The sequence below is a fragment of the Danio aesculapii genome, chromosome 12, assembly GCF_903798145.1.
Source record: "Danio aesculapii chromosome 12, fDanAes4.1, whole genome shotgun sequence".
NCBI classification, from domain to species: domain Eukaryota; kingdom Metazoa; phylum Chordata; class Actinopteri; order Cypriniformes; family Danionidae; genus Danio; species Danio aesculapii.
In genome coordinates this window covers 4,164,474-4,188,290 of record NC_079446.1, presented here as the reverse complement: position 1 = coordinate 4,188,290, position 23,817 = coordinate 4,164,474, and the positions used below count along the sequence as shown (strand labels likewise).

General features: G+C 37.0%; 2 protein-coding genes across 3 annotated transcripts in view; both read left to right on the top strand.

Annotated features, from left to right (window-relative positions):
• Window positions 1-23,817, top strand: part of taok2b (TAO kinase 2b) — a 363,536-nt gene that overhangs the window by 239,653 nt on the left and 100,066 nt on the right. The gene's annotated exons all lie outside the window — the stretch shown is intronic.
• Window positions 1-23,817, top strand: part of wnk4a (WNK lysine deficient protein kinase 4a) — a 151,438-nt gene that overhangs the window by 91,667 nt on the left and 35,954 nt on the right. For both annotated transcript variants that reach the window (XM_056469098.1, XM_056469099.1), the window contains exons 9-12: window positions 5,688-5,854; window positions 11,348-11,412; window positions 14,387-14,522; window positions 18,621-18,737. In XM_056469098.1, coding sequence (XP_056325073.1) covers window positions 5,688-5,854; window positions 11,348-11,412; window positions 14,387-14,522; window positions 18,621-18,737 — 485 coding nt within the window. The remainder of the gene's footprint in view (window positions 1-5,687; window positions 5,855-11,347; window positions 11,413-14,386; window positions 14,523-18,620; window positions 18,738-23,817) is intronic.

Sequence of the window (23,817 nt, the reverse complement as noted above, 5' to 3'; positions counted from 1 at the left end):
AATCAAAAATTGAGTTTGAAAACTGAGTTTGATAATTTGGAATCTGAGGGTTAAAAAAATCTAAATACTGAGAAAATGAGCTTTAAATATGCTCAAATTCTATTTTCAGTAATGCATATTACTAATCAAAAATTGAGTTTTGATAGATTTACAGACTGAAATTTGCTAAGTGAAGTTTCATAAACTAATTTCGAAAGGAGCACGTGATATGATTGAGCACGTCTGGCCACTCATCTGTAATCAGTAATAATCTAATCAGAGTGATCCTAGTCTACTATAAATGGATCATTTTCTCCCTACTGTTTCTATCTTCGTTTGGAAGAATCCCCCCTTCCACCCCATCTCCTCCTTTTCCTCCCTTTTCTAAAGGGGAGCTCTCGAAACCTGATCTCGGATCTCCTGATATGCTTATCGACCGGGCGGGAGCCCTGGGCTCAAATATCTCCGAGCTCAGGGTTCTCTCCCGGGACAGCATGCCAAACCTGCTTTATACGCCAAGCATATCTAAGTGGGAACTCTTGAAATGTCTTTGTGGAAGATAATCTTTACTTAAAATTCGAAAGATTTTTGACACAAAATAAAAATCGATATTTTGGACTATTCCCGAAAATATACCCATGTGAAAATGTAATTAGTGGGTGAAAACTCAAAAATAGGCAGTTGTTCTCTACAATTAAAGCTAACAGATGCTAATTCGTGTAACATAAGACTGGTTTTGTTGATCCAGGGTCACATTTTAAACCCAAAAGAAGATGAAATTGATGGGTAAAAGCTCAAAATTAGCCAGTTGTTCACTACAATTAAAGCTAACAGCTGCTAACGTTGTCTTAACTTATGTTCAACACACATAAATATATTAAGTCAAGAGTGTATATCCGTTCAACATGAGACTGGTTTTGTGATCCAGCATCACATTTAAAACTCCGAAGATGAAATTGATGGGTAAAAACTCAAACTTAGCCAGTTGTTCACTACAATTAAAGCTAACAGCTGCTAACGTTGTCTTAATTGATGTTCAACACACATAAATAAATGTAATCAAGAGTTTCATGACTTAGTGATTAACACTTATATTGATTCAGAAGTAGAATTCAGTATCTCTGTACAGAATTAAACTTTTACTCTATAACCAAACACAAACAAACTAGTCCCCAACTAAGGCATTGCAGTCACAACTTGGTTATAATGAAATGCAATTAAAACCTTCGATATACAAAAGTTAAAGTGAAATAAAGAACTAAATAAAAATAAATGAGATGAATAAATAAAATAAGCCCTTATAAACCCATCAAACTTCATTCATTCATTTTCTTTCGGCTTAGTCTCTATTTCAGAGGACACCACAGCGGAATGAACCACCAACTATTCCAGCATATGTTTTCCCTGCTGAAAAATCCAGCTTAAACCAGCCTAGGCAGGTTGGCTGGTTTTAGCTGGTTGACCAGCCTGGTTTTAGAGGGGTTTTGGCCACTTTCAGGCTGGTTTCCAGCCATTTCCAGCCTGGTCTTAGCTGGTCAGGCTGGAAAATGACCAGCTAAAACCAGCTTGACCAGCCTGGTTTAAGCTGGACATAGCTGGTTTTGGCTGGGCTTCCAGCCTGGCAAGTTGGTCAAGCTGGTTTTAGCTGGTCATTTTCTAGCCTGACCAGCTAAGACCAGGCTGGAAATGGCTGGATCCCAGCCTGAAAGTGGCCAAAACCCCTCTAAAACCAGGCTGGTCAACCAGCTAAAACCAGCCAACCAGCCTAGGCTGGTTTAAGCTGGTTTTTTCAGTAGGGTTACCAGGCCTTCCAGCTGCAACCCAGTACTGAAAAACACCCATTCACACTTATTCACACACACACTCATTCACTGCAGCCAATTTAGTTTATATAGCCTATATTTACCTATATTCACCTGGGGGAAACCGGAGCACCTGGAGGAAACCCACACAAACACAGGGAGAACATGCAAATTCCACACAGAAATGCCAACTGACTGGGACTCGAACCAGGGACCTTTTTGCTGTGAGGCGACAGTGCTAACCACTGAGCCATCGTGCTGGCCCTGATCAAATTTACACAGTCATACTGTTTTTCAAGTTTCATGCCTCTTGAGTATTGTAGACCAGTAATACAGCAGGCAGGGCGATGTTAGGTAACCTCTGTTAAACTGTACTGTAGATCAGCGGGTTCAAGACGTCCAGTGAGCCTCATGTAAACCATACTGCGCAGTGCTCTAAATCTTCCTCAATGTTTCTTTCACGCCGCGTTAAGTCCAGCAGCTCTCCTGAAAACAGCACGACACAGTCAACTGACTTCCACAAATAAACTCTTTGTAATAGCAACTGTGTGTGTTTGCGCATCAGGGAGGGTGAAGGGGTCGGGTATAGGTTGTACATTATGGAGTTTAGACACTTTGGAAACTGTAGAAAAAGAAGGACGCTGTAATAAGAAACCATAGATTTACTGTATTATTATTATTATTTTAACATTCTGGGCTGCACGGTGGCTCAGTGGTTAGCACTGTCACCTCATAGCAAGAAGGTCGCTGGTTTGAGCCTCGGCTGGGTCAGTTGGCATTTCTGTGTGGAGTTTGCATGTTCTCCCCGTGTTGGTGTGGGTTTCCTCCGAGTGCTCCGGTTTCCCCCACAAGTCCAAAGACATGAGCAAAGGGCGAATTGGTTAAGCTAAATTGTTCATAGTGTGAATGAGTGTGTATGGGTGTTTCCCAGTGATGGGTTGCAGCTGGAAGGACATCCGCTGCGTAAAACATATGCTGGATAAGTTGGCGGTTCATTCCGCTGTGGCGACTCCGGATTATTAAAGAGACTAAGCCGAAAAGAAAATGAATGAATGAACATTCGAATCACACAAAATCTGCAATTTTTTAGGTTGCCCAAACTAATGCGACTCTGAATTCTGTTTACATGTTTGAGATTATCATCTTCTCAATATTGGCTCGTCTGATTACGCTGGTCTACTGAAGTAATTCCCAACTTATTCCTGATGGAACAAATCTCCTCCCAAAATGACATAGCTCTCTTTGTTTACAAGTATGTGGGTGTTCAAGTAGGTGCTGTCATGTGATATGCATTTGATGGGACAAACTGTACCTCGCGTTCGCTTCATACAGGTTACAAAACCAGAGAACATTTGTTTTCAAGTGAAGTTGGTTCGTTTAAAAGTAGAGATTTCAATCTTTATGTTGATATATTTCTCATGTCTGTGAAGGAAGTACTCAGTGAGATTCAAGTGCCCACATAGCAAAATATCTCTGGCCCAGCTCTGGCCCACACAATCAGCTGTTGCTTGGCCCACAAGCCGCAGTGAATTACGGTACATGACTGGACCAATTCTGTGCTTCCAGACAAGAGCCAAACATGGACCAAATCTGGGCCAAGTCTTAGCCAAGTTAATAACCCATAACTGAGCCTGAACTGGGCCAGATATGTTGGTGTGTCACGACTGCAATGAAATTGATAAACCCATGAATCATTGCACTTTAGGCGTGCTATGGGCGCACCTTTCCTCGAAGCGACCTGATAGGTAGAATTTTTTTATTTTTATTTGAAAATAACACAAATGTGTTTTTTATGGGTCAAGATAGACCAGACTCACATGACCCATATATCAATTATTAACATCTGGGCCAAATACTACATTTTAACATTTGAGCAATTATTAACATCTGGCCCAAGTATTGTGTGCCGCCTTAAAGACGGTGACACCTCTGCCAAACCAGGCCCATGTTTGGCCCACATGCTGTATGCCACTGCCGGATGAATGCCTGCTGTGCCAGATTTATGCCAAATCTGGGCCAGAATTCTTTGCTACCTGAGTGAATTTGCTGACATCAGAGGGTTCATAACAATTGCAGAAACTGTGGTAAATACACACATCTAAACTGAGCCCCTCCCCCAGTGAATCATTAGTCTATATCAGGGATGCCCAAACTAGGGCCCACAGGCCAAAGTTGGCCCATGGTAACCTTTGATTTGGCCCGCCATCCCATCTGAAAATGGTTTAGAGATTGTCATTTCAAATTTAATGTAAGCTTTTATTTGTTTGTTTTGATGTTAAGCTACAAAAAAGCTATCTAATATTAAATGTTTCAATTTAAATGGTGCAAATGAATCAGATTTTATTAAAAATGTACATACGACGCATAGAGGACAATGCAGAGACTTTGGTGAGCGAATCAAGTCAAAGGCAGCATCTGCTTCACTAGTGTATTCAGCGTTTTGAACTCCACTGTGTTATAAATGTGATTGTTTTTATCACAATACGTTATCATTTTAAAAATTTATACTGCATTAGTTAATACCATTCAAAGTAATGTTTTCTATTTAGTTCTTAATATTATGAAATGTTGATGGCAACTTTAATGTAAAATAGTTTGGTAAATTTATCTTCGGCCCATGGCTATCAATGATATTTGGTTTTTGGCCCTCCATTCGAAAAAGGTTGGGCATCCCTGGTCTACATCCATCAATGATTGGCTCCTTTACTACAAGGCGGGGCTTTTATCGACATATTGACTGTTACCTTTTTCTCCGTTAGCTATCCAATCAGATCATTCCAAACTTAACATAAATATTCAGCCTAAGCTTCATTCCTCATCTTTGTTTTGGAAGACCCCCCATCCATCCCTTCTTCCTCCTCCTCAATTCTAGGATCGGGCGACACGGCGGCTCAGTGGCTAGCACTGTTGCCTCACAGCAAGAAAGTCGTTGGTTCAAATACTAGCTGAGCCAGTCAGCACTGTTTGTGCGGGGTTTACATGTTTTCCCCTTGTTGGCGTGGGTTTTCCCTGGGGACTCCGGTTTCCTCCCAGTTTTAAGACGTGTAACACGTTAAGGTAACAAGCACCTAATATATACACACTGCCGTGGTTGGCGCTCTACTCTTGGAAAGCTATCGAGAACTACATGATCTCGTATCCCTCCTAATGCTCATTGACCAGGCGTAGTCAAGCATTATCTAAGTGTGAACTCTTGAAAAAACTATACGAGTAACACGTCTTGTCTCTTCTACAGTCTTTGCTGTTGTAGCTGTGAAACACAACTGAAATCATTCAGCGTAGTAATATGGAACTGTAATGAACTCAAAACCTGCCGGAACTACTTTAGCTGTGCGTTTACCGGAAAATAACAGCTCACCTTAGAATGTTCATCAACCAATCAGAATGAAGCATTCAACACCTAGTAATATTAGTAATTATATATACAATTTTAGCAATTAGGGAATAACTAACACTATAGAATACATAAGACGTGCCACTCGTATAGTTTTGAATGGGGAAAAGTGTAACGGTTAATATGGCGAATGAAGCCCCGCCTTCTAGTACAGGAGCCTATAAGCAATCGCTAAAGATTGATGATTCTCTGGGCAGAGAGGGGAGGATTAGATGTGACTTTCTGCAGATTTTGTGTGATTCGAACGTTTAGAAACCAAACTAACAAGACAACTATTGTTTAATTTTATTGGTAATTCCAAATATGAAATTAAATCGTAAGCTTGGCAAGCAACTTAGGAGAATTTGATGTTTCTCCATTGAAACCAGAGCATACTGTCCGAGAGGTGTTTTTAAAGATGGCCACCGAGTGAAATGACTTACCTTAAAGGGACTTTGGGAATACTCAGCCGTTTGAATCATTACTGTGACGACTCTGCCACTGACTGTCTGCTTCTCTTTGTTTTCCTCCAGCTGACTGTGAGACTGATGGATATCTCAGTCCCTCTGGATCACAGGATTGTACTGAGGCTTCAACAGGCAACGTTAGCTATTCTCCAACCCGCCTCTCTCAGCAGACCACACCCACTGATGCCCCGCCCATTATCAGCCCACCAATCCCAGCTCTTCGTTTCCCTTCAGTAAGTACAGTTACAAACAATGGCTGCGTCCAAAATCCCCTACTACTTGAGTAAGCACCACATTTGAATGTGAATTTACTACACGACCGTTAGAAAAGTATGTTATACACAGTGTTGGGTAAGTTACTTCAAAAAAGTAATTAATTACTAATTAAAATTGTATTTAAATGACATTTTTAATGAAAAAGTAACTCAACTTAACTCGTGGGTAGCACAATCGCCTCACAGCAAGGAGGTTGCTGGTTGAGCCCCAGCCAGGTCAGTTGGCATTTCTGTGTGGAGTTTGCATGTTCTCCCTCTGTTGGCGTGGGTTTCCTCCAGGTGCTCCGGTTTCTCCCATAGTCCAAACACATGCGCTATAGGTGAATTGAATAAGCTAAATTGGCCGTAGTGTATAAATGTGAATGCAAGAGTGCATGGGTGTTTCCCAGTATTGGGTTGCGGCTGGAAGGGCATCCTCTGCGTAAAACATATGCTATATAAGTTGGTGGTTCATTCCGCTGTGGCGACCCCTGGTTAATAAAGGGACTTAGCCGAAAAGAAAATGAATAAATGAATGAACACAGCTTAAAATTCAACACATGAATGCATTACATAAAATCTCAGTGCCGCATAGACAATAGAAATGGAACTCTTTTAATTCTTTAAATCTAAGCCAAACAGGACCTTTTAGCTTTAATTAAAAATTTAACTCTTTAAGAATTATAAACAGTTTCTTAAAAACCAAGTTTCACAGACAAGAATTAGGGCTAGTCTAGACTAAACTTGAGTTGTCTTTACTGAAAATAGCTTGCAGTGAAATATCTTAAAATACACCAGCATACCTGTCAACATTGGGATGTGAAAATAAGGGATATGCCATAAAAAAATAAGGGATATGCCATAAAAAAATAAGGGATATGCCATAAAAAAATAAGGGATATGCCATAAAAAATAAGGGATATGCCATAAAAAATAAGGGATATGCCATAAAAAAATAAGGGATATGCCATAAAAAAATAAGGGATATGCCATAAAAAAATAAGGGATGTGGCATAAAAAAATAAGGGATATGCCATAAAAAAATAAGGGATATGCCATAAAAAAATAAGGGATATGCCATAAAAAAATAAGGGATATGCCATAAAAAAATAAGGGATATGCCATAAAAAAATAAGGGATATGCCATAAAAAAATAAGGGATGTGGCATAAAAAAATAAGGGATATGCCATAAAAAAATAAGGGATATGCCATAAAAAAATAAGGGATATGCCACCATAATAAGGGATATGCAGACCCCCCCCTTTAAAAAATCTCCAAATTACTACATATGTTCATTTGGAGCTGTTTCGTTGTAATTAAACAGTTAAATGGTCAGTGATTATGTTTTATTATTATTATTTACAAATGAAAAATTAAATGGTATACATTAGCAGCGAATACATTAGCAAACAGTTCAGCTTATTAAAATTAAATGCTATATATAATGAAATAGATTCGAGCTATCAAATCTCATTAGCCGTTTCTTCACTGTATAACTTACACATTCTGATTAAAGAGCAACGAATGAATCTCTTATTTATCTAGATTTGTTTCTTTTCATAATATTAAATAACAGGTGTCACTTTAAAAATGCACAGATCTAACGTTATAATGAAAGCTTTCGATTGCTTTCCGAACTTTTTATGCTCATTTAGGACGAAATTAGTTGTGTTTGAAAAAACCGAGATCGACATCTTTAGATATTTTTGTTATTAATTATGTGTATATGTCTGTTCAAACACGCACCCAAAACCCAAACTCTTACTCCGCTTCAAATCGCCTGTACAGAATCCATTTGGGAAACAGCGTCTATTTATCACTATGGAGCGCGTCAGCTGACAATCACGCACCGCTATATGACCGTTTTGAGGATTGCATATGAAGGGGAGACGGCACCTGTAATGAAAAGGAAAGGGAATCCCGCCATTTTGTTTTCATGCCTAAGCAAAGCGAAAGCACAGAACTGACTCACATTTAAGAGCAAGGGGTGGCCCCTGGTGGTTCGGCGGTATGGGTTGTGTATAGGGAGACTTGGCTCTTTAATATTTATTTGCCACTCTTCAGAGAAAGATGGGATTTTATGGGATGATAGCGGGATAGTACTGTAAAATACGGGAGAATCCCGGTAAAAACGGGAGGGTTGACAGGTTTGCACCAGTCATTGTTTTGGCCCAAGATGCACACAGGTAATGTGTTTTTATAAGTAATTTTCATGAAAGCTGCTTAAAAACATTCATTTAACTAAGGTTTAGCACTGGCGTAAACTAAGCCTTGTCTGTGAAACTGAGCCTCAGTGTATTAAAACACAAAACATTTCAAAGCGACAACACAATATTGCATACGTACAATATATTGACATGAATTTCTGACTTTCATAGTTTTTCGAGCATGTTCAATCTACTTGATCAATGAATTACTGTGCTTCTCTTAATTGATTGATCCAGAACTGTTGAATTCATTCGTTCATTTCTTTTCTTTTCGGATTAGTCCCTTTATTAATCAGGGGTCGCCACAGCGGAATGAACCGGAAACTTATCCAGCACGTTTTACACAGCGGATGCCCTTTCAGCTGCAACTCATCACTGTGAAACACCCATACACACTCATTCACACTCAGTTTAGCTTACCCAATTCACCTGTACCGCATGGCTTTGGACTGTGGGGGAAACCAGAGCACCCAGAGGCAAACACGGGGAGAACATGCAAACTCTACACAGAAATGCCAACTGACCCATCCGAGGCTCGAACCAGCGACCTTCTTGCTGTGAGGCGACAGTGCTACCCACTGTGCCACCACGCCACACACTATTGAATTTATGAACAGCATTTAAACAAGTACATTATAAGTAACTGTTATTAAATTATCTGTAAATAAAAAGTAAGCCCTTACTTTACTTTTTCTGTGGAAAAGTAATCTAATTACAGTAACTAGTTACTTTGTAACTAATTACACCCAACACTGGTTATATATAGAATGAATGTGAGTAGTATGAGTGGAATTCGGATGTACTACATCCGGCATTTGTCATTATCACATTACCTATCTACGTCAGATGCATCGCTTCTAAAGAAGATATTTTGAAGAATGCCGGACACCTGTAGCAATTGACTTCTAATTTGTTTGTCCTTCTATAGAAGTCAGTGGTTATATGTTTTCAGCTTTCTTCAAAATATCTTCTTTTGTGTTCAACAGAATAAGGAAGCCCATAAAGGTTTGAAAACACTTGAGGGAGAGTAAATAGTGTGTAAATTTTCATTTTCGGGTAAACTATGCCTTTAATAAGTAGGGGAGAGAGGGGCACAAAGTAACACTTTTTGGTTTTGGCCAAATAATGAAATAATGGGGTTAGACAAACCTTTTTTTACCAATAACACACAAGCCTCTCCTACAAAGGAGCACTGAAATTATGATCGCCGGACCTATGGTTTCTGTACAGTATTGCCAAGCGGCAACCTCCCGCTCTCCCTCGGGAAGCCAATACGGAAGTAACTGAAACTGCAATTCATCAAAATTCCGCTAGTCCTGGCTCCATAATAGAGCAAATTGCAATTGAGCCCACTGTTAGAATGGCCAACTTTACAGCAGAAAAAAAGGTGTTTACAGCCTGGTACAAAGAACGATTTTGGTTCATATAGCAATTATTACCCTCCATGACAACTGTGAGGGGGGTGAATTTTTTTATAACTCATCCATTTCCTTTATATTGGGTTATATTAAGTTTGCATAATTAAGGGCGTGGCCACTTGAGTGACAGCTAGGTCTCGCTGGTCGCCGTCACTTCACCTCAGCTGAATCCGGCAGATTAGCCACTGATCTCGGCATGTTCATCGTATTTTTGTTTTGTTTTATGTGGCTTTACACAGTCAGCTGCCTTTTGGACTTCTTTCTTACAATTATCAGATGATATGGGATGCTGTTTGCACTTAATTGTGCTTACAAACCTTTCACGTGGCCTCTGTTTCCCATGTGAGTAAAGTAATATACTTGTATACCATCTCTATAAATGTACTTGTTTCATTTAAGATCATTTATCAATAATATTTTTCTTTAGACCCGTAAAGCACTCCAGAATGTGACAGATTGATTAGCTGTAGGCTCTAGAACAATCATCTGAAGCGTTATCATACAGTGTTATGCTGGAGTTCATCAATAGTCTTGCATTTACTAACACACACTATATCTGAAGTGTTTGGAAGTAATTCGCGTTTTCCTCCTGTAGAAAAACATCATAAGAACAATGTTTAGTGGCTCACTGTATTACTACAGTGTTTTTAAAAGTCTAAACACTTTATAGATATAGTGTACAGCCAAGCACATGTGGTCAGAACACAAACGAGTCGCAGGTAATAAAGTATCAAGCGTTTCACCCAAAGTAAAGTCTGTCTGCCAGGTCTAAGCAAAGTGCCAGCAGGTGTCTGTAGCTCCGCTCACTCTCCGCCTCTTTGCCCTTGTTTGGTATCCCGCCGTTGGTGCGATGACGCGCGAACAAAATGGCGACGGTTGGCCACGCCTACTTGTAGCTTCTTTTGCAGTGTTCAGAAACCTATGGGTGACGTCACGGACGCTACGTTCATATATTTTACAGTCTATGAGTATTGCCAAATGTGCCAGGTATAAATGTTACTATTTACCCCACCTGCAGGGCAAGTTGTAACAGACAGGGGGTTAGTTGTAAGACATGCTTACAAAGGCAGATTTCACACAGTTAATTTAATTTCTGTTTACTTTAAATAGTAGCTATATTTCTTCAGTAATTGGCTCATTTCTTTTTTATTCTACATAGCACAGTATGTTTATTTGTTTATTTGTTCATTGGACAAACACATTTGAATCTATTTGCATTATTGTCCATTTATTCATTAATATACAATGCATTTATTTGCATTATTAGCAATAATATATATTTTTTCTATTAAAACAATATTTTCTATTAAAAAAACATTTTTATTTAAAAAGTTCTCAACATTACACTCAAAATTCAACTAATTATTTTGTTTGTTTAATTGGTGTCGAACAGTGTGTGACTTAATTATAACACCCTGTTACAACTAACCCCACTGTGTCATGTTTTCCTCAAAACTGGCTAGCAGCCACTGTGAGTTTCTTACATCTTTCAAAATGGTTTCATCTTTTAGCCTAGAAGACGGTGATCACAACAATATAAGATTTTTCGTTCATACTTTCACAGATTTTTTTTAAATAAAAAAATATAGACTATAAAAAAATACTTTTATGCAGCTAAAATGTTTCTCCTGTGCTTCTCATCCAAATTTCGCCAAACTTTTTCAATAATTAGCAGGAAGACGTCTGCCAACATTGCGGTAAAAACCTCTGAAGCATGCCATAGTTAACCCTGAGCAAATACCTTAAAACTCAGTGTTACATTTAACCCCGCGTTACTTTGTACCCCGCGCTCCCCTACACTATGTAACTAAAAGCCTATTTCTTATGCTTCTTAATGTTTCCTCAGAGTATTGCTGTGTCTGCTAAAACCGAAAGAGGACCACTCAGCCCTTTCTCCTCACCTGTGGACAGGTAAAAACCTTTGCTTTCTTCGTGCGTCAGGCATTTTTCCATCTGTGCCATTGTAAAATGTTCACAAAGCTCCAAATCTACTTTGTGTATATTATGACATCATTATAAATATAAATTCAGGCCAACATAAAGTCCGTTTGGAGCTAAATACTGGAGTTTGTTCTGGTTATTTAACTCTTGTGTGCTGTTGGGGATGTTTTCATCCCACTCTGAGGTCTTAATTTGACCACAACTTTCTCTGTGTGTCAGCAAATGGAAGGATTTTTGATGACGAATCTTAATTTGACGCATATTTTGTGAAAATGGTTTGAAAAATGTAAAAACTTCAACAGATTTACTGCGCTTTTGTTATGTTATTGGCTGTTTTTGCCCCAATTACACATTGTACCTCTTCCCAGAAGGGAAAATTACCATCAAGCATGCATTATCATACAATGTCATGGCTTTGCAAACAAAAAATATCGTTATAATGGAAGTCAATGGCAAAAACAGCCATCCACCTCCACAGGGTAGTCAATTTGAACAGTACCCAGGGGTTAACATCATTAAACTCTCATTGGTCCATCCCGATGATATAATAAGCTGCTGTAGCTCTGGAGCTCCGCATACTTTGACATGGGATGGTTCAATCCAACAAGGTCAGATGTGACTCAAAACATAAGCTGCTTTAGAGTAGTAATGAATGTTATAATTCAGATTAAAGGTTACTTTGACACTTACTTTGCACTCATATTTACATATTCATCTAAATATCACTCTTAGTTGGTAGGTTTGTACATTTAAATAGACTAGTTGCTTATTAGCATGTCTATTATTAAGCATGTGGCTGTTTATTAGTACATATAAAGCCCATATTCTGCATGATCTTATTCTACATCCATAATCCTGCACAATACCTAAACCCAACTACTACCTTAATACTAGTAATAAGTATCAACTTAGTAGTTTATTGAGGCAAAAGTCATAGTTAATAGTTTATTAATAGTAAGAATTGTACCTTAAAATACCTCACTAGTCTTTTTACTCCTAAACGAATGCTGTTTTACTTATGTCCTAATGACTTTGTGCTCAGTAGGGCTCATGTTTTCATCCCTCCACTCGTCTTGCTCCACACTTGCTTTATGTCCTATAGGATACTGTTTATACGCCACAGGGCTCTTGGACACGATCCCTAACAAATGCTCGCCATTACAACATCGTTTTCCACTCATAAGAACTTGACGTTCCTCAACAGCCTGAAATCTTTCAAAAGAGCCAAAGATTGCCAAGCGGTAGGCTGGCTATAATGGTTTGTGGGCCTCGTAGGAAGTCCAGTGTTTGGATAAGACAGCGGCTTATGTTGGTAAAAGACCTGGGAGACACAATTAGCTCACAGAATCCAGCTCAGAATGGACTCCGCGTCCCTACGGGCCCAAGTCAAACACGGCCTCCAACTGTGTGTGGAACTTCAGTAAAGACAAAGCCAATGCAAACATTTCGCTGTTCAGGAGTCTTTTCTTTAAAAAGAAAAAGTACAAGAAGATAAACTTTCCCTGTCATGGAAGTATAGACTTACTGAAATGTTTACAGACACTTAATTGTTTGCTATTTTTCAGCTAATTGACAGCATGTAATGGTTAAATTAATATTAAATGCAGTTAGTTGAACTTAAAGAGATAGTTCCTTCAACTATGAAAACTTACTCATCATTTACTTATACTTAAGTGGTTCTAAACGGTTATGAGATTCCTTCTTAAGTTCTGTTTTAGCTATTGACATCCATGTAGTAGGACAAAATATGCTATTCATCAATTCATTTTCCTTTAGCTTAGTCTTTATTTCAGAAATCGCCACAGTGGAATGAACCACCAACTATTCCAGCATATGTTTTACGCAGCGGATGCCCTTCCAGCCGCAACCCAGTACTGGAAAACACCCATTCACGCTCATAAACACACATACACTACGGCCAATTTAGTTTATTCAGTTCACCTATAGCGCATATGCTTTGCCGCCCTCATTATTATGCTGCCCTAGGCTGCCTCGTGGACACGCCGGTCCTGCTGTGAGGTGACAGTGCTAACCACTGAGCCACCGTGCTGACCCCACTACTCGTTTCATCAGTCTTATTATATGATGTTACTATAGAACACTCAAGCTTTATAAGAAAATTAATTATCAAAACTCGTCTATTTTTGATATGCTAATGGTCTAATCCGATTCAATTAATTATGCTAAGCTAAGCTAAAAGTGATCGCGACAGAACAAGAAATCGGCTGATGGGATTCAAAAATGGTTCAAGTCAACTGTTTAACTCTAGGTGGCTTGTACAATGAGCATTCCCCAAAACAAGGGGAGTGTTTCTAAACCTTTGTGTGCTGTTGGGGGTGTTTTCATCCACTCTGAGGTGACCTGTGGCAAATAGAAATCTAAAACAACATTTATATATTATATATACAGCTTTACTTGTAGTTTCTTGTAGTCTTACCACTTTAAATGTTACCCAACTTTGATGGCTTCTGCGTCTTTGATGACAGGAAATGTTAAATTGAGGATAATTAAATAATCTTCATTCGCACAAATGATAGAAATCACACACAGAAGTGACAAATACTTTTGGAGTTGGTATCCTGTACAGTTGAAGTCAGAATTATAAGCCCTCCTGAATTATTTGCCCCCTGTATTTGTTCCCCAATTTCTAGTATTCAGCTTAAAGTAATTGTAATTGACCTTAAAAGGGTTTAAAAAAATGCTTTCATTCTAGCTGAAATAAAACAAACAAGACTTTCTCCAGAAGAAAAAATATTATAGGAAATACTGTGAAATTTTCCTTGCTTTGTTAAGCATTATTTGGGAACTATTTGAAAAAGAATCACAGGTTGACGAATCATTTTGACTTCAGTTGCATGTGCACAGATATTTTGCTGCAGCTTGTATTGCCAAAGAATGAAACACAATATTTTGAGTGTAATCTGTCATGTATTTATGTTCGCAGTTATGCTTCAGATGTGACGTCAGGCTTGAGCGATGGCTACGAGGGACAGTCGGAGCGAGGCAGTAAAGCTGCTGCCAGACGCACAGCAGGGAAGCTGTTTAGAAGGAGAACACGGTCCCGCCTGCGCATTACAGGGGTGAGAAGAGTTCAAGATTTCATACCGTCACATAAACATCCTCCTAGCAAGTGCTCAATATTATGATTGATTCATTTCAGATGACGATATGTTAGGAAGCAGGATTGCTGGTATGTGAATTGTGATTTTCACATAATCTGATGATGCCAGGGTGTCCGTAGGGTCTTAAAATGTCTTAGATTTCAAAAGCAAAATTTTAGGCCTTAAATTCTGCCTCACAGCAAGAAGGTGGCTGGTTCGAGTCCTGGCTGGGCCAGTTATCATTTCTGTGTGGAGTTTGCATGTTCTGCCCGTGTTGGCCTGGGTTTCCTCTGGGTGCTCCGGTTTCCCCCACAGTCCAAACACATGCGCTATAGGGAAATTGGGTAAAATAAATTGGCCGTAGTGTATGAGAGTGTGTGTGAATGTGAGTGTGTATGGATGTTTCCCAGTACTGGGTTGCAGCTAGAAGGGTATCCGCTGTTTAAAACATATGCTGGATAAGTTGGCGGTTCATTCCACTGTGGCGACCCTTGATGAATAAAGGGACTAAGCCGAAGGAAAATGAATGAATGAATGGTCAATCATGTAACTGTGTCCATAATAAATACATTTAACAATGTTAAACTTGTTAAAACAGAAACATTATATTGAAAAAAGTACAAACAACAACAGTTTTCTTGGTTTGACATTAAAATATGTGGATAAGAAATAACAAAATTAGATTTTTTTGCTGTTGTGGCATTCATTCATTCATTCATTCATTCATTCATTCATTCATTCATTCATTCATTTTCGCTTTTCCGGGACCGGGTCGCGTGGGCAGCAGTCTTAGGAGAGAACCCCAGACTTCCCTCTCCCCAGACACTTCCTCCAGCTCCTTCGGGGGGATCCCGAGGTGTTCCCAGGCCAGCTGAGAGACATAAGCCGCATTTCCACTATCGGGCCAGTGCGAGCCAGGGCTTTAATCGGGCCAGGCCGGGCCAATAGCCCGGGAGGTTGAGAAATGAGGCCGAAATCATGTCGCGTTTCCACTGTCGGGCTAGTTGCTCGCAGCGCGTCACGCAAACACCGCCATGATTTCAAACCACGGGAAATTTTTCCGGTGGGCGCCGCTCTGACCATTGTGGATTTTGATCGCTTTATACTGTGCTCGCAATTTCTTTAATTTCTCGCGGACTTGTACCGTTGTTCGCTGAATTTGTGCTTTCGCTAGCTCAGCAACGATGTACTTGATAACGTCCTCATTTCTGCAAACGCCGTCTATTTGCCTCTGAACATTTTCCTCGGCCCAAATGTTCAGAAGAGCCCTGGTGTCCTCAACTGACCAGTACTGTCTGCTATCCATTTTTTCTTCTTCTTAGTGAGTTGATCAAGCGCGATAGCAAAACAAATGTAAGGGAAGAAAGCATCTTGTCTCCTCTTTACCTGACAGGAAAACTCCGCCTTTGTACGTAACCCCGCCCCGAAGCCCCAGTTGGCCCTCCTTGGCCCAAGGTATTCGGCGGGCCAAAAAAGGCCGGACGCTGGCCCCAAGGAAGCCCCGCTTTGGCCCGATTATGCCCCGGAAGTGATAGTGGAAACGCGACTGGCCTTGGCTCGCCCTGGCTCGCTCGCTTTAGGCGCGATAGTGGAAACGCGGCTATAGTCTCTTCAGCGTGTCTTGGGTGTTCCCCGAGGCCTCCTCCCGGTGGGACATGCCTCCCTAGGTAGGCGTTCAGAAGGCATATGAAACAGATGCACGAGCCACCTCAGCTGACTTCTCCCGATGTGGAGGAGCAGCGGCTCTACTCCAAGCTCCTCCCGGGCGACAGAGCTCCTCACCCTATCTATAAGGATGTGCCCTGCCACCGTACAAAGGAAACTCATTTCGGCTGCTTGTATCTGAGATCTTGTCCTTTCGGTTATGACCCGAAGCTCATGACCATATTTGAAAGTAGGAATGTAGATTGACCAGTAAATCGAGAGCTTTGCCTTTCAGCTCAGCTCCTTCTTTACCACAACATACTGGTACATAGACTGCTTTACTGCTGCCGCTGGCGCTGCACTGATCCACCTGTCAATCTCACAATCCATCCTCCCCTCACTCATGAAAAAAACTCCAAGATACTTGAACACCTCCACCAGGGGTAAGGACTTTCCTCCAACCTGGAGATGGCAAGCAAAAACAAACAAACAACCAGGCTATTAGGAAAAAATCCTTAGTGTTTAGCCCTGTAGAAGTCTAAAATTTCATTCAGGATGGTCTTAAAAATGAAACATTTCTTAGCGCTGCTCTGGGGTCTCATTTATAAAACTTTGCAAAGGAACCTTATTAGTTAATCAGGCAAGTCATTGTATAACAGTGGTTTGTTCTGTAGACAATACAAAACAAATATTGCTTAAGGGGGCTAATAATATTGACCATAATATTGAATAAAAACTACTTTTATTCTATCTGAAATAAAACAAATAAGACTTTCTCCAGAAGAAAAAATATTACAGGAAATGCTGTGAAAAATTCGCCGCTCTGTTAAACATAATTTGGGAAATATTTGAAAAAGAAAACAAAAATTCACAGGAGGGTGAATAATTCTTCAACTGTATATCTGCTCACCCTATACACAACACCTGAACGTTTCACATTTTGACTGTAGTATAATAATTTCCACCATTTGTAATGCACCTTTTGGACGATAATTGTTATGAAAAGCGATATACAAATAATCTTGGACTTAATTCAGCTTAATTTAGTTACAAGAATTAACGATGCAACCACTCACCAGTCCATTCCATTGATTTTGTAAATCCTTTAGATCAGGGGTAAGGAACCTATGGCTCAGGAGCCACATGTGGCTCTTTGACCAAAATATTGTGGCTCTGCAGCTCTCTCTTATCAATATTTCAAATTTTTACAAAATATAACTGTTACTAAAAATCAGTTTCCTATTAAAAATACAATACAATACAATACAATTACAATTACAATTCCATTTATATTGTATTTTCTACAGCAAAATGAATAAGAACTCAGTTTACAATAAAAGGACGTTTCAACCAATGCGCATATGTGGTGCTGTGGTTTAACTTGAATCGCAACAACAGTAAAGGGCAAGCTATATATTTTTTTACGTTTCTATGGTACATTTCTGTGGTAACTTACATTTCTATGGTAACCTCGCGCACGTAAATTTAAACATTCATGAGTCATAATTGTTTATTTTGAATTGTGCTCGGAGATAAATAAAGGTTTTGTTTATAAACAAATAAATAAATAAATAAATAAATAAATTAATTAATTAATAAAAAATAAACAAACAAACAAATAAATAAATAAACAAACAATTAAATAAACAAATAAACAAACAAACAAATAAATAAATAAATAAATAAATAAATAAATAAACAAATAAATAAATTAATTAATTAATAAAAAATAAATAAATAAACAAACAAACAAATAAACAAACAAACAAACAAACAAACAAACAAACAAACAATTAATTAATTAATTAATTAATTACTAAATAAATAAATAAACAAACAAACAAACAAACAAACAAATTAATAAAAAATAAATAAACAAACAAACAAACAAACAAATAAATAAATAAATAAATAAAGATTTTGTTATATACACACACCTCATATGGCTCTTTAAAAATGCATTTGATAAAAAAAAAGAAAATCTGAAATGGCTCTTCGTTGAAAAAAGGTTCCTGACCCCTGCTTTAGATGATGATAGGGACAAATGAGTAGTCTTAGCAGTGCAGATGGCTTTAGCTTATAATGATATCGCATGTGAGTTCAAGATGTTTAGCATTTGTCCACGTGTGATCGTTCTCTGTGTGGGTACGGTATGTCCTCGCTCATTTCTTTCATAAAACCCCTTTGGGCTTGCATTGATTAGCGTTCAAAGGGCTTAAGAGATAAACAGTAAACACACAGTCAAACACAATCAGCTCAGAGCGATGCACACTCGCACATACACACACATGGCGCGCTCAAAGAGAATTTTAGCCTGCATTATTTTTATTTAGGCTATTATGCTTACATAATTTTGGAAAGATCAATGCATGAATACATTTCCTTACCACAGTGTGTGTGTGTGTGTGTGTGTGTGTATGTTGTTATCCACAGTTGTCTGATAAAGTGGACCGGGTGGTGGAATGTCAGCTACAGACTCATAATGATAAAATGGTCACCTTCAAATTTGACCTGGATGGTGACAACCCTGAAGACATTGCTGCGGTAATGGTAGGTGTCCATAAAATGTCTGCGTCTATAATGTCTTAAAGGGATAGTTCACTTATAACTGAAAATCCTGTCATGATTTAATCACCCCTTTACTCCTTTCTGTTTTCTGTGAAACACAAAAGAAGATATTTTGAATAATGATTAAAACCGGTAACCATTGACTTCCATAGTATTTGTATTTTCCACTATGGAAGTCAATGGTTACCAGTTTCTAACATTCTTCAGATTATCTTCTTTTGTGTTTAATAAAATAGTAACTTATAAAGGTTTGGAATCACTTGAGGGTCATTAAATTGTTTGTAAATGTTCATTTTTGGGTAAACTGTCCCTTTAAATGTACACTTAATTGTTGTACTTCCTCTTGCATTGTGACTTAATGCTAAATTATTGTCGTTATTGTCTTGTAGCTTTACCACTGTAAAAGTTAACCAACTCCTAAAGGATAAATACCTATACATTGTTAGTTTAGGTCACAGTTTATGATATTAATAAACCATTAGCTAACACTACTAGCCAGGGGCGTAGCAACCGGGGGGCGACGGGGGGGATCCGTCCCCCTCACTTTTAGAGACAGACCATTTACAAACAGGTGATTTATAATTATATGAACATTTGATCTTATACAGCAGTGTTTCCCAACCCTGTTCCTGAAGGCACACCAACAGTACACATTTTCAACTTCTCCCTAATCAAACACACCTGAATCAACTCATCATAACATCAGAAGAGACTCCAACAGCTGAAGTTAATGGGTCAGAAAAGGGAGACATCCAAAATATGTACTGTTGGTGTGCCTCCAGAAAACAGGGTTGGGAAACACTGCTATACAGCCGTCCCCCGCACTTTTAAAAGTCCGTTACGCCCCTGCTACTAGCTTAATAGACTACAAATTAGCTGCTTATTAATAGTTCGAAAGGTAGAAGTTGGTTTTCAGGTGTTTAGTAGGAATAGGGATGCAGAATAACATCATACTACTAATACTCCTACAGTTAACAACTTAATAATAGACAAGTAATAAGTCAGTAGTTAATGAATTGTTACCTATAACTAATGTGTTACCAATATATAATAGTGTCTTGGAAATTTCCACTTGTATAGTGAATTAGCAGCGGTTAAGCTTATTCAACTTGACTTATGCTTTCAGACCCCTAGAAATGTGAGAATTTTAGTTTTAACTATTCGATCTACTTTTACATTCAGTCCTAAATATGTGTTCTCAGTCTCAAAAACACGAACATTAATATGTAAAGTGTAAACACTGTAATAACTAGAACAAAAATCCTAATCTGAAGGACTGATTCTGGCTTAATATAACTGAAGGATAAACATAGTTTTAAAACATTAATAATTTAGCAGCAGATATTTTCTTCTTTACATTTAGGCTGTAAAGGTATGGTCACATTTATTGTGGTTTGGTGAGATTTTTGTGTGTGACACAAATACAATATACAGTGGCTTTTCTCTATAATTTGTATGTTGAGATGTTGACGTTCCACTCAAATGTAGAACCAGAAAAAAGAAAGGAGGTCTAGTTATTACATTTTGATTAAACATTATATGGTCATAAAATGAAATAAACAAACAAACAAACAAATAATAAATTAATAAATAAATAAATAAATGCATGGATGATTTTTCATTTAATACCAACTTTAAAATAATTTATTTCACAAAATATTAATAACACATTGCATATTGTTTTATTACATGTATATTATTACATTTTGATTAAACATTATATGGTCATAATAAATAAATATATTAATTAATTAAAAATGCATGGATGAATTTTCAAATAATACCAACTTTTAAATTATTCATTTCACGAAATATAAATTACACATTGCATATTATTTTAGCACATTTATTTTATTACATTAATAATATCACATTTTGATTAAACATTATATGGTCAGAAAATGGATTAAATAAATAAATAAATAAATAAATAAATAAATAAATAAATAAATAAATAAATGTATGGATGAATTTACATTTAATACCAACTTTAAAATTATTTATGTCACAAAACATAAATAACACACTTCATGCTATTTTAATACATTTATTTAATCACATTTATATCATTACGTTTTGATTAAACATTAAATGGTTGTAATAAACAAATAAATAAATAAATAAATAAATAAACAAACAAACAAATAAATAAATAAATAAATAAATAAATAAATAAATAAATAAATAAATAAATAAATAAATAAATGTATGGATGAATTTTCGTATAATACCAACTTTAAAATAATTTATTTTACAAAATATTAAGAACATATTGCATATTATTTTATTACATGTATATTTTTACATTTTGATTGAACAGTGACTGGTCAGAAAATGTATTAAATAAATAAATAAATAAATAAATAAATAAATAAATAAATGCATGGATGAATTTTCATTTAATACCATCTTTAAAATTATTAATTTCATTTATTTCATTTATTACATTAATGATATAATGTTTTGATTAAACATTATATGGTCATAATAAATAAATAAATAAATAAATAAAACTAAATAAATAAATGCATGGATGAATTTTCAATTAATACCAACATTAAAATAATTTATTTTACAAAATATAAATAACACATTGCATATCATTTTATTATATTTATTTTATTACATGTATATTATTACATTTTGATTAAACAGTGAATGGTCAGAAAATGTATTAAATAAATAAATAAAGAAAGAAAGAAAGAAAGAAAGAAAGAAAGAAAGAAAGAAAGAAAGAAAGAAAGAAAGAAAGAAAGAAAGAAAGAAAGAAAGAAAGAAAGAAAGAAAGAAAGAAATGCATGGATGAATTTTCATTTAATACCAACTTTAAAATTATTTATTTAATTTATTACATTAATAATATTACATTTTGATTAAACATTATATGGTCAGAAAAAAACATAAAAAAATAAATAGATAAATAAATACAAAATAAATAAATAAATAAATGCATGGATGAATTTTCAATTAATACCAACATTAAGATAATTTATTTCACAAAATATAAATAACACATTGCATATTATTGCAACCCTGTGACAATAAAGTGCAAACAGGGCTAACTTATTGGTTAACATGGTTAATTTATTTAAAGATAATTCTATCAAATATTGTGACTACATCAAGGTTAAGCTGCAAGTGTGCTGATAATGTCTGTGGTAGTCGTGGGGCTAGTGTTAGCACGTAAGCGCACGCATTATCAGCTGTAGCAGAGTAACACGAATGTCCAACTTCTGCTCTTATCAGGCAAAATCCCACAAGCAAATGTTCAACTTCCTCTCCATCAGTGAGCAGTACGCACTTTTGAACACAGTTTAGTAAAGGTCTTGTGGGAAAGCCCTCGGTGAGCCACGTATCCAGATCTCACTCATTTAACAGAGCGTACAGAACTGCTTTGGATTAGAAATAAAACACTAGCCTGTTTTCCATCAGCCTATGTTAATGCATGTTTTGAAGTAGCGCATGAGAAATGAGTGATGGGAATGGCAATAATAAAAATCCATTAATAATAATAATAATAATAATAATAATAATAATTTCTGGCTTAAGATGGTTTTGGAAAATAATAGGAGAAACACATTTGCGAAATAAACTCTGATGTAGCAAACATTATACTCACATTACACTATTATGTTTGCCTGGTTTGCTGTTGGTTGCTAGGTTACCAATACTACACTGAGCCACTCTAATTACTCGATGGAAACGCAACTAAATCACATTTGGGATTGAATCAATTGTCTTTGTTTTATTTTAATTATTTATCTTTTTTAAGATTTTCTTCACGTAAAATCTCAAAGCAGTTATTTTTACAGTTAGTTTTACAGTTATACTGAAGCGTAAACAGAATATAGATCAGTCATTTTCCATGACTGTAAATAATTGATTGTAGTACTAAGAGTATATGGATGTCTGTCGTCTGTATTAGTTTCTGGTTTTTGTTGCAGTGTGTGTTTGAGAGTGTGTGTTTGCCTTGTTTACTGTTGGTTGCTAGGTTACCAACGCCCAGCCACTCTAATAACTTGATGGAAACGCAGCTAATTCACATTTGGGATATGTTATTTATCTTTTATTTAAATGATTCATCTTTGTATTATTTTAATTATTTATCTTTTTAAAGATTTGCTTAGCGTAAAATCTCAAAGCAGTTAGTTTTACAGTTAGTTTTACAGTTATACTGAAGCGTAAACAGGAAATAGATCAGTCATTTTCCATGACTGTGAGTAATTGATTGTAGTACTAACCGGACTGTAGTCCGGTTTATGTTGCAGTGTGTGTTTGAGAGTGTGTATTTGCTGTTGGTTGCTAGGTTACCAATACTACACTGAGCCACTCTAATTACTCAATGGAAACGCAACTAAATCACATTTGGGATTTAATTATTTATCTTTTTTTTTTTTTTAACTTTGGACAGATTTGCTTCACGAAAAAATGTAACTCAACAATATAAATGTGGCTTTTCGAGTTATACTGAAGTGTAGCAGAATATAAATTGATAATTTTCCATGACTGGGAGTAATTGATTGTAATACTAAGAGTATATGGACGTCTGTATGAGTGTCTTGTTTACATTGCTGTGTGTGTGTGTGTGTGTGCGTGCGTGCGTGCGTGCGTGCGTGCGTGTGTGTGTGTGTGCGTGCGTGTTTGTTTGAGAGTGTGTGGATTTACCTTGATTACTGTTGGTTGCTAGGTAACCAATACTACCCTTAGCCACTCTAACAACTGAAAAGAAGCGCAACTAATTCACATTTGGGATTTATTATTTATTTTTATTTGTTTTAACTTTTTTTTTAACTTTAAAAAGATTTGCTTCATGTAAAATCTCAAATCAACAATAAAAAACTGCCTTTTCCACTTATACTGAGGTGTAAACAGAATATAGATCAATCGTTGTTGATAAATTGATTGCAAAACTAAGAGTATATATGGATGTCTGTTGTCTGTATGAGTGTCTTGTTTATATTTAGCGTGTGTGTGTGTGTGTGTGTGTGTGTGTGTGTGTTTGTTTGTTTGGAGAGTGTGTGGGCTTGCCTTGTTTACTGTTGGTTGCTAGGTTACCAATACT